Source organism: Sinocyclocheilus anshuiensis, unplaced genomic scaffold (assembly GCF_001515605.1).
Source record: "Sinocyclocheilus anshuiensis isolate Anshui unplaced genomic scaffold, SAMN03320099.WGS_v1.1 scaffold1054, whole genome shotgun sequence".
In the NCBI taxonomy this organism is placed as follows: domain Eukaryota; kingdom Metazoa; phylum Chordata; class Actinopteri; order Cypriniformes; family Cyprinidae; genus Sinocyclocheilus; species Sinocyclocheilus anshuiensis.
The window spans coordinates 1,165,369-1,177,962 of record NW_015536544.1 but is presented as its reverse complement, the minus strand read 5'-3'; the positions used below and the strand labels follow the sequence as shown (position 1 = coordinate 1,177,962).

At 35.1% G+C, this 12,594-nt stretch overlaps 1 protein-coding gene across 4 annotated transcripts in view; it reads right to left on the bottom strand.

Annotated features, from left to right (window-relative positions):
* The window catches only part of cadps2 (Ca++-dependent secretion activator 2), a 189,061-nt gene that overhangs the window by 13,936 nt on the left and 162,531 nt on the right, over positions 1–12,594 (bottom strand). For 2 of the 4 annotated variants that reach the window (XM_016499462.1, XM_016499466.1), the window contains 6 exons: positions 10,349–10,505; positions 6,685–6,826; positions 4,901–5,020; positions 3,069–3,098; positions 828–983; positions 597–744 (listed from right to left, as the gene is read on the bottom strand). In XM_016499462.1, the coding sequence (XP_016354948.1) occupies positions 597–744; positions 828–983; positions 3,069–3,098; positions 4,901–5,020; positions 6,685–6,826; positions 10,349–10,505 (753 nt within the window). The remainder of the gene's footprint in view (positions 1–596; positions 745–827; positions 984–3,068; positions 3,099–4,900; positions 5,021–6,684; positions 6,827–10,348; positions 10,506–12,594) is intronic. The other 2 variants (XM_016499480.1, XM_016499473.1) reach the window with 2 other exon arrangements.

Genomic DNA, 12,594 nt, shown 5'->3' with positions numbered 1-12,594 from the left:
TTTTAGGCAATATAGAAATCCTGGCCAGGACGCGTCCTGGGAAAATGGCACGTATGGTCACCCTACTTTAATGAATTGCTATGTGAAATGTTCACACAAAAACAGGAAATTAGATATCTAGACAAAATAGAATCGTGGTTGTCATGAAAATGAGAAGCCAGTATAATGATTTGGCTTGTTTGAAATTAAAATGGCAGCTCTGGGTGTCGGGTTTGGCTGGTTGGTTCAAGGCCTCTGGAGCATAAGGACTTTCTGGTCGAGACTTATCCCTAGGCAGAAGAAGAGGAGGTAATATCGCCCACTGAAAGGAAGCACAAAATGCTTCACACCAACCAATAACACCTGCGCTAGTTTAACTCAAAAGCAAGTTTGAAAAAGGAGAAACTGATAAATGGACCTTTGCCAGTTTGACAGCTATTCAAATGGCTGATTAGAGTTGCGTAATTCAATGTTCTTAATCTTGTTTTCAACACTCAACTGCCAATTGCACAAGAGACGAAATGTTTTTATGAACACCATAAGTCTCATCAAAAACATCTACTAAGATAAAGATGAATGTGTCTGTACAGACAGACCCTGACAGGATTGTGACCTACCTCCTGGCCTTGGTCAAGAACACAGAGCTTGGAGCACTGCTTCTTGGCATCCATGAGAACATTGAACATTGTGCACACAGACAAGGGGATGCGGAAATCAGTCGACTTGCAAGACTTCTGCATTTTAGAGTCAAAGGCAACTTTGGTCCTAGACATCAGAGATGGAGAAATCAGTTACATGAAGCCCCTGTCTTTAAAATGAATGCCATTATTAGTCCTTAAATAGCTGACCTTTTGACACAAGCCTCCATCATATCACTAGCCATCAGTTTGAGCCTTTGCTCCAGATGTTTGGCGAACTCCGGCTCTGGCCAGTGCAGGTCCATCACGAACATCTGAAGAGCATCCAGCTTCCAGAATAGATCTTCTGATGTGGCCGAGCCGTTACTGAGGAAGACAGAAATAGTGACATGTCAGCACATGCTTGATCTTAAAGCCAGAAATTTCAACATTTCCCCCCCCACAGCAAATACATTACAAATCTAGAAATGAAACATGCAAAACTAAGGTATGAATGCCAAGGTCAAAGTACTGTAGACAAAAGACTGTGACGCTTTATAATAAAATAAATTACTTCGCAGACATTGTCATGCAAGACAGATCGGTACTTGATGTCAATTCAACTATCAACATATATGATATCACAGTTTTGTGGCATTTCTAACTATTTGAATGCCTATGAATTAACAATATATTGCATCATTTAACATCTTTTTTGTCTTACTCAAAAGATTACATATATTATTTATGTATAATATTATTGTAAGTATATTAATATTAGTCTTATAACTAATACATTAATATAAAATATTATTTATATTATTATTATTATGATTAAAATAATTCTAAGAATATTCTATTTTAGAATTATATTATTATAACATACTAAAAATATTACATTCGAATATTATACTAATTATTAACATTAATAGATTTTATATATTACATTTAATATATTATATAATATAATATATTATATAATACTAACATCTTGTAATTAATATATTATTTGAATATTTTACATTATTTTGAATTTTTTACACTATCTCACGTCATTAAAGCACTTGTCACATTATTGTAACACCTACAGATATTTCTCACTTGCATACAAATGTCTGATAAATCAATTCATGTAAATGCACTTGAAAGGGTTCAGAGACTCAAAAAGGGGACGGAGGACTTATATGTGAAAACTCCTTCCATTAGCAATGAGCAGTTAAGTCCCCAAATTGCAAAATGCACAGTCAAAAGACTAATTATGCGAGAGAGGTACTGTAGAAGTCAGGTTCTCTTGCACCCAGCTGACTGAAGTGCATCAGACAGGAATGTCTGTCTAAGAGCGGTTGTTCCAAGAGGAAGTCGAGATTGACAGCAATTTCCACTGATGTTGTGTGCGACTCCACTGGGTTCTAATGGGCTCAAGAGATCTTGGCCAATCGAGACATATGGAGCAGCACTACTACAGTCGACACAGCAACGCGCAGTCGCAAGCAGCGCACCTAAAAAAGGCCACTCGTTCCACTGTTCCAAGAGCTGCAGGAAGTCGAGATCGACAGCATTTTCCAGTGATGTTGTGTGCGACTCTGCTGCGTTTGAACGGGCTCAAGAGATCTCCACCAATCGAGACAGATGGAGCGACACTGCCATGTCAACCGCAGTCGACACAGCAAACTAAAAAAGGCCACTCGTTCCGCTCGCTGTTAAAAGACTGTTACCTTCACAAGTGGCGGTCCGGGAAAATAAATCGTTTGGCAAAGTCCACTGTGCAATTAAAAGGGGCGAGCACAAGCTCCCACTCGATTAATTAGTAGCGGTACTGTCCGTAAGGGCCCCCTCGGGGGTCCGCGCCTCCGCCTCAAGCCCGAGTGAGCAAAGGAAAGAGGCAGGGTGAACAAATGGACGAGTTTCTCGCCTGACAAAGAGACTCCCCCAGGGGAGAACGCAAAGTTCTCGCTGAATCTAACAACCAGCTAACCACAGAGTCCCCTCTGACAGACACCCACAGGACTACACCCACTACAGACACTGTTTCAGGCCTGAAAGCTGGTGTGCTTTTACAGTTCATACTCTTTAGGCTAATTGAGATGGATGTAATTTAACTTTCCGACATTATTTAGGCTCTCGTAGCTGTCAGACGTTCTCTTGTAGAGCAAGGCTGTTTACATCTCCTCCCGGATAAAGGTGTTTGAAATGGTGTATGAGGTCACTATACTATAGTGTTACCCTGATAACCCCCGATGGTAGAGAGAAAATAGTGTTGGTGTTTATCGTCGCATGCTCACAGCAGGTTTAAACGCTCGCAGATTGAACCGATGATACCTGGGTGCTCCGTGTGTAAGAGAAAATGGAGTTTATGGAGACTCGGCTGTCCATGTGAATCATCTTACAAACAGGTTTCTATGAATTTGTCTGTCTGTCATACTACAAACACAACACCAAACACAAGCATGTGATGATATCACTGGTACTCACAAAATATCTGGCAAATTAATTCCTTGTCCGCTGTAAACCAAATGCATAACTGTGTTAAATTTAGCCAATGAATCACACAACAAAAGCCACACAGCAGCTCCCAAAAATGATCAGTTACCAAGCCACTTTGGCACAAAACGCACTAAAATGAACAACACGACACCAAAATATTCAAGCAGTCACGTCACAAACAGGATCAATACACTCTGATGGCAACAGGGATGGGAATCGTAAGCAATTTAATGAGTCAGATTCTAAACAAATGATTCTGGTCCCATGAATGATTCTTTTGAAGGAGCCCACTGTCTTATAAATGGCCTTAGCTATATAAAAAATAAAAATAATATTATTTTTGATAAATTAGCTCATTTTTTATTCAAGTACCAATTTTAAGCACTTAACACAATAAAAAAGTAGCAATTTCAGAAGAGATTAGGTAAAACAAGTAGCGAATTCATACAAAACACTCAATTGGTTTAGACTAAACATGACTTTTTAGCCAAATCATTAAAAATAACTAACTCATGAGAATCACAAACAAACATCGTGTAACTTTTATTATCGTATTTTATCATATAAGTGCATCAATTTATGGCCTCTGAATTATTTCACGACAGCCACTCTGTTTTTCCATCACATTAAGTTCAGATTGGTAGAGAATAAAGTTCTGCAGGGAAGTATATTTTTGTAGGCTAAAACCCAGAAACAAGTTAACATTTTAGCACTTCTGCTTCCATCATTCTAAAATCAATGGGTTTCTTAAATGGGTTTTTGTTTAAATGTCTGAAATAAGGTCTGTGGTTACAACAAGCTCAAGATATTTTCACGTTGTATTCTATGCCACAAAAATACATCAGTAAAACCCTCTTGTGATTTTTTAAAAGCTTTTGCTTGTCTTGAAAAAGGCGGTTGCTAACTAGTGGCTAAATGGGACTACAGAGGCTGTCGGGACATTATTTCATCACAGCAAACAGGTAAACTCATCTGTTCACTAGTCTGTTTTCACAACCTCATTATGCTCATAACTGTGCTCTTGCAAACTATTCTAAAACTTTCTGGACAAGTATTTTTTAAATAAAAGCTGGAAGAGTTGTGGGAAGCTTAATTGTGGCAATGTTGAAGTCATGCGACCGTGGTGTAGTTCGATTACTACTTACATTTAGCTTTTTACTTCTGGTAATTGTATTTATGCTTCAAAATGCAAAAGTTGTGTTGATTTGTGAAGATTATCATGACGATAAAGACGTGTAAGAACCATACATTTTTGTTGGTCACCTATATTTTGCAGTAATACAAAAACCAATGGAAAAATCATATATGCTAACTAATGAGTTGGCCTTCAAAAATACACCATCACTGCAGCACTTTATTTGATCCACATTTGCAGAAGAATGCAGACATTTGTGACAAGAACGAGTATTTATTTATTTTTTAAATAATGGAACCAGTTCAGAAAAACAGCTTCTTGATTCCCAACCCAAGCCGACAGACAGGAAACACATAATAACAGTCATGCACTTTATGGGTACTAAAATTGGAAGTGTAACTGACAGTGCTAAAACGAATTAATTTTTGTTATGAATTACATTTAACACGCAAATGCTTATTATAGCAATAACTGAGCTTCATCAGATCAACAACTGAAAGCATCATTTGGCATATTTACCACTAGGCTGCATTACAAATGCATATGCCACAATCTCTTTCCTGTGATTGAAACATATTTGAATGGTTTTAAGGCATGAAGACTCGTTTTGCGCATGTTTTGCGGCTATAATAAGCATTTGTTAAGAGCAGTCAGAGGTGATGTTGCCCAGCTGGCCCATACACACGTGCTGTCACACAGCGGCCCCATCCAGGAAGGGGCTGAGAAGCTGGGCATCTGAGGGAGGTTAAGAGGCAGGTTGGGAACCCTGGGCAGTGGAACACTTGGCAGATTGTTGGTGATGGCCCTGCCAGAGATCAGAGAGTACAAGAGCAGAAAGCCCTGAGAGGAGGCCGACAATAAGACAAAAGAGCAGAATAACCAGCAGCTGACTGATCTTTCTGAGGCATCCGAAGCTCATTGACAGGAAGGAAATGCACCTTAGTTGGAGAAGACGGCATGTTTAATGAGACACAACTGAAGACGGACATACAGTCTGTCCAATGTCATATTATTTTAAGCGTCATGTTCAGTTTGGAGTCGCCAGATATAGAGACCCCAGATATAAAATACTTTTTTTTTTTCTTTTATTGTATTTTCTTTCAATGTGAATTCAATCAATTTCTTTTCAATGTTGAATGTCTTTCAACATTTCTGAAAAGTTCATGTCTACTTTGTGGTAAAGAAAAGTAGAGTTTAAGCTTTTATTATAAACTATTATTATTATTATTATTATTTCTATTATTTATTATTATTATTATTTTAATTGTTTATAAATGATTATAAAAGAGTTAAAGCTTTAATAATAATAAATAAATATATAATAAATAATAACAATAACAACAACAACAATAATAATAACTATTATAATTATTAATATTTAATTATTCATTATTATGTTTATTATCTATTTAAATATATTTTATTTTAATTGCTTTAATAAATAATATATAATAATTAACAACATATGAGGTTTGTTTATTATGTCAGAGGAAATGTAAGGCAAATGATTATAAATAACAACAATAATAATATTTTATTTTAATTTCATTATAATTATTTTAATTGCTTACAAATGATTATAAAAGAATTAAAGTTTCAGCAATAATAAATAATATATAATAATGAACAACAACAATAACTCAATATTATTATTATTAGTAGTAGTAATTATTATTATTATTTAATTATTTACATTATAAATTATTATTATTATAAATAAAATATTAATATTAATAAAAGTAGTAGTAGTAATAACAATAATAATAGTAGTAGTAGTTAATTATTACATTTAAAAACTATAATAATAATAATAATAATTAATAGGTAATTATTATTATTATTATTGTTAAAAAGAAGAAGAAGAAGAAACCCTAAAGCGTTTTGATTAGGTCAGAGGAACTTAAAGGCAATTTATTATTATGATTTTTACTATTACTATTTTTACATTACATCACGGAGGACATTGGGATTCCAAACATAAAAACAGTAAAGTCATTCTCATCAGAACATGAGCGTTATGGTCTTATGTAAGGTCTAATTTTCATAGCCAATGTTTTCTTAAGTTTTGCGTCCACAGGAAATTGTTTGGTTCACGGAATGATCACGACCCATGTATACGACCGCACGACATACAGACTTCATGTCTACACCTCACAGCCTTGTTTTCATTCACATCAAATTAAATAAGATCAGAATCAACAGGAAACTGTGAAGTGAATCAGAGAAGTACAAAGCATTAATGGAAAAGTATGAGGACAATCTTTGAGGCTCCATTCTTTTACCTCTCTCCAATCATCTTTCCAGTCTCTGAAACATGAATAAGTTAATTGGTTTGCTAGAAATAGCCTGACACGTTTAAACAAACACGGCACTGTATTCGCCTAAATTCAAGGAGAATCAATCAATAAGACGACATACATAATAAAATTACATAGGACTCTAATGGCTTGACATTAAATGGGCTCTTACTTCACAGACTGCCACGTCTCTTGCTCAAAGCCGCGATGAATGGACTGAGCTATTGATGACTCCATCAGGTCAATGTACCGCACCACCAGAGGGATGTACAGGTCCTGGAGGTGCTTATGGAACGTTCCATTGCACAGGTGGGCTGGAGAACATGAAGGATGAATGAAAGCTTTACAATATATTGACTGATGTGCAACTTATTATATATGACCATGCAAAATATAGTGAGCAATGCTATCAACCTTATTTTTCATGTAAGAGTGGGCGAGGCCATTTGTAAATTTAATGTGTCTGGCTTCCGGTGTCATTCGCTTCCAGCTTTTTTTAGCTGTACAAAACAGCTGGTTTTGCTGCTTGATATTGCAAACTGGTGTATCTTACCATATTATTTTAATGTATTATCTTAATTATGAACACACTGGTTTGTAGTTTTACCTTTTACTGCACCTTACAGCGGCTAATGAACCGGAAAGAAAAAAAAACCCACAATAGCATTTCTATGACTTTCCAAAAGAGGAAAAAATGTTGATTAAGTTGGTCAGAAGAGAGAAAGATGAAATAAATTTACTGTCACTCCCAGTTTATAATTAACTAGTTTTCTGTAATTTAATATTAATTTAATATAGTGTTATAAATGTACATTATTTTTTTTAAATTAAAATACAGAAAAAAAAAAAAAATACGTTTCTCATTCATATTAATTGATTACAATTTTCACCAAAGTTGCTCCACTTTTCTTTTTTGTAAAATCATATTTCTATGGCCCTATGTTATTGGCACTTCCTTCTCATTTCAGTTGATTGCATACAGCCTGAAATATAATTAGTTCAATCATGACAACTCTCGGAACATTTTAGCATGGTGATGGATATGACAATGTTAATGTATTTGGTCTTGGCGGAATTGCTGCTGCTGTTGGTCATTGCTGTATTTGTAGATTATTGCTGCTGCTGCAAGCAAGTACAGGAACTTGCTACTGCCAATGCATATGGCGATACGGTGCCATGAGTATTTAAGACATACTGCTGCTGCACAAATAGCATACAAAATAACCTCGTAGCAGATCTATACAGGTGGAGCTGGGGAAGCTGGAGGGTTTCAGATAACTCTGAAAGCGCGCTGCAGGAATCTCTAGTGAATGCTAGCCAGCCATATAAATGCAAGGCAGTAAGCTCATTGGCTGCATATGCAGCATGAACCAATCAGTGCCAAGTCGTTTAACTCTCTGAATATCATCAGTTACGTTAACACCCCATCAGAAAGCACCATCTAGAGTTTCATGACTGAACTATATATTTGTGTTAGTTTACCTCTCATCTCTCCATTCATTTCACATAGAGGAAAAACAACATACTGTTTGTAAAAAGTGGCACAGCTTACCCTACTCTCCTGTACATGTAAATGCACTCAATGTAATTAAAGCACTTAGAAGGAAACAGGGGTCTGACACACACACACACACACACACACAGAGAGAGAGAGAGAGAGAGAGAGAGAGATGCATGTCTCCTCAGGCATCATTAAGTGTAATTCCCATCTCTCTGTTCTTCATCATTAACACTAGCCTTTTTGCTCTCATGGGTGTTTGAGCTCATTTCCCAACCATTTAACAATGATGAAACTCATTTGAGCATTTAGTGTCAATGTCACAATAATTTTTTTGTGATGTGCACACACTAAAAACTGTAAAAAGCATGCACAACTGAAACTAATTCTTGTCTGAAATCAGGAAAATTAGATATTTCATTAGTAATATGCTACAGTGTTATCTGCCACCTAAGAGTCTCATTTGGTTGCTCTAAGGCTTTGAAATAACATCTGATGAATTCAGCGCCTAGTTAAGACGTACAGTATACACTCGAAATAATTGAATTGTCGAGAAAAGTTTAAAAAAATTGAGATTTTTGCATTCTCGCAACAACTATTTTAATTGTCCCAAATAATACCACTTTATTCAGGCAATCTGAATTTGATCATGCACTCAATTCAAAACATCTCATTCAGCTAAGAAATTCATCACATTTTAGTCTCTAATTGTTTGGATAAAATGTAATTCCTTTTTAGGATTTTTAACTTTTGTGTCTAATATTTCAGAAACATTTCATGTGTACTTCATGAACAATTATTAGATACCCTCCTGATAATGACACTGTCATGATAAACCAGAGAAATTATTCATTATTCTGTCATTATTCACAAACAAAAACTCACCAAGGCTGCATTTATTTGTTCAAAAACACATTAAAAATGTGAAATATTATTACAATTTAAAATAATGCTTTTTAAAAAATATATTATAAAATGTAATTTATTCCTGTGAACTTTCAGCATCATTACTCCAGTCTTCAGTCACATGATCCTTCAGAAATCATGCTAATATGCTGGTTTGCAGTTCAAGAAACATTTATTATCATCAATGTCAAAAACAATTGTGCTGCTCAATATTTCTATGGAAACTGATTTTTCATGATTCTTTGATAAATATAAAAGTTCAAAAGAACAACATTTATTTGAAATTAAATCTCTGTAACATTATAAATGTCTTTACTGTCGCTTTTGATCAATTTAATGCATCCTTGCAGAACAAAAGTATTCATTTGGATTCTCATATGTCTTGTAATTATTGTATGGCCATTATATTGTTTCAGAAGTGCTTGTATTATTTTTATGATACTTTTCTGTCATGTTTGAGTGCTAGTGCCGTTGATTTTCATATGGAAAAAAATGGAGAAGAGCAGCGTGACCATTCTGCTAAATCTCTCATTTGGAGATCCATGAAAGACAGTCACTCGTGAGTTTGAAACAACATAAAGTTGAGTAAATGATGGCAAAATATTCATTTCTGGGTGAATTATTCCTTTAAATCTGCCAATTTAAACAGAGAAATTTTAAATAATTTCCCCACAATTTTCAACATGTTCGCCAGCAGGCTTTTCTCATTACAATTCTACCTTTGAGATTAAAAGAGATTAATTTACTGAGATTAATTTAGTGAGAACAGGGCAGAGGAAAGCAATACGACTGGATCTTCTACAAGAAAGTTCATATATGAAACAGTGTGGGAGTTCCCTATATCTTTTTGCCAACTGTCTGTGTTATTAGAGGCTGCCATTTCCATTGTCATGCTCCCTAGATAACCGACCGTATCTATTCCAAATCAACTGCTGTTTGAACGAGACAAGTGAAGCAAGTCTCTTTATCACCGTCGCAAATGTCGCAGTCATGCAAAACAATCTTTGTAACTCCAACTTGGCTCTAGTTACTGTTCTATCAATAGACCAAAAGCTCCTTGCACAATTAACTTCATGTTGTGAAGTACTCAAATCTGTTTTACAGAAAATGTCTTATTGCTTACGAGAGATACCGGTGCTCAGGATATGTCAGACACTCTGGGATTTGCAAAAACGGATTCAGGTATTTGGCCTGGCGAAATGGAGATAATTTACCCTCCATTGCCACTAACTGATCACACTGTATATCTAATTAGTGTGTTGACAATAACAGAGCACAGCATGTTAACCTGCTTGCCTAACGAGTATTGTTTTCCAAAGCGACACTGGTGTTAATGAGCACACTTAGTAGTGAGAACATGTGAGCAGAACTTTGGACAAATGCGAGCAGAAGGGGGGAGAAAGAACGAGAAAGAAAGATAAACACTACACACGGTCAGTTCGGAGGAAGTTGTTGAGCAGCTGAAAGAGGGGGAAACTGTCCCAGGAGTCCTGCGGCTGGACGGTCAATGCTGTGTCCATGTCCACTGTGTACAGAGACAGGAAGGTCTCGGCGTGCTCACCCATCGCCTCTGGCCACCAGGAGAAGGCCTGCGAAATACAGACACGCATGAACAGGTATATGGGGGTCATATTAGGGTGATTCTTCAGTTAGGGACACCTTTGATTAAACATTTACCAGGTTATTTTAGTATTATTGATATGTTATTATAGTTTTATTATTATATTTTCTGTTGTCAGAAAATGTCACATGATCATTCAGAAATCAACCTAAGATGCTGATTTGGTGCTCAAGAAACATTTACTATTATTATTATTATCAATGTTGAAAACAATTGTGCTGCATTATATTTCTGTGGAAACGGTGATGCATACATTTTAGAGAAAGTTTTAGTAATTTGGATTTTTTTTATTTGTTTATTAATATTTATTTATTAGTTTTAGTTATTTTAAGACTTCATGTGAAACTAAACAAAATTGAGAAATGCTACCCAGGCAACTAAGAGAAATAAAATAAATGTTTATTTTGTAATTTATTTATTTACTTACCATCTTAATTTATTTTGATATTTTATTTCAGTTTATATTGTTTCAAAGATTTATTGATTTATTTTTAACGGTTTTAGTTTTAGTTAACAATGATAATCCTCCCTGGAACAAAGATCTGATCCTGGCCTTGATCAGCCATCAAGAAAATTTTGGTATTTATTTATTTTTTCGTTTTCAGTTTTTAGCAAAAACTTGGCAAGTCTTTGACTTGTGAATACAACAAGAGAGAAAGCTGTCAATTAACTTTTTATTTAAAATGCTTCTGAATTAAATTTCTCTATTGGGGACAATCAAATTATACACAAATCTCAAAATGAATTAAAAATATAATTATAAGCTCTCACTTTTAATTTTTTCGTTTTTTTTTTTTTTTGTGCAAAGAAGAAACTTCCTTGATTGTAATATTTTTATACATTTATTGTAGAAGGGAAATTACAATGTCTGAGTTATCTTTTTAAAAATCAGGAAAAATTTAAGAGACATAGAAATAAATAAATCTATTTTAAAAACTGAAATGTTTTTTTATAAATGCATTCTTTCTTAAAATCATCCTAATGGACATAAAGGCTCCCCTAATAAGAACAGAATCCCCCATTAACAGTAAAATGCTAGAAATATGCTACACATTCTATGCATGTGCAAACACACTATCACAAATAATAATGCCAAACAGCAGTGTAATAACAGAGAGACAATACTGAGAGCTAAACATGGTATACTCGGATACTGAAAACAAAGCTCAATAAAACATGGAAAGGATGAAACTAAAGCCAGTACAAGTCAAGCAATGCAATGATGAGACCTTGAAAAGAAGCACACAAAGATCGAGATAAATACAGCGAGAACAGAAGGTTGCTTCTGTGCCTGCATGCTTGCTTGCTTTTTTAAAGCGTTACTTCCAAACACTATCTATGTATATAGTTGAACAAACCCCTAAATGGGTTTATGATTCACTTTGAATAAATATTTTTTACTTTGAAATTGGTAGTAATTTAATAAATAATTACAAAGAAACGGCAAGTGACACACTGAATTAAACATCAAATTTTGATGTAAAAAGACTGAAAGAGCATTTTCTTGTAAAACGTGCTGCAAAAAATTGTACATGCAAAATAGATGCAGAAATTACATTAAAGATGTGAAAATTTTCACCGAAATTTCATGTCTACTATCAATAGTGTAGCAATCACTTAAAGGTGCCATAGAATGCATTGATACAATATTTTAAATTGTTCTCTGATATCTACATAGAAGGTATGTGGCTTAGGTAAGGGCAAAAAATCTCCAGAAACTGTTTTACATGTCCATTTACAACCCTAGGATTTGTCCCTAGAATGAAATGGTCTGTTTTTACCTTATTAGGAAGGGTCATGAATAATAATGTTGAGCTCTGCTCTGATTGGCTGTTTCACAGTGTGGCTCAATGTTGAGCTCTGCTCTGATTGGCTGTTTCACAGTGCGCTCATTTCAGTAGCTCACACAGCAGGAAGGAAACACAGGGAAAATATATATTTCAATACTTTCTCTCGCAGTTATATCGTTGGGTAATTATACTGTATATAAAATGCGGACATCAGGGAGCCGCTATTAATATGCAGGGCATTGAAACTGCTTTCGAATGCACGATCGC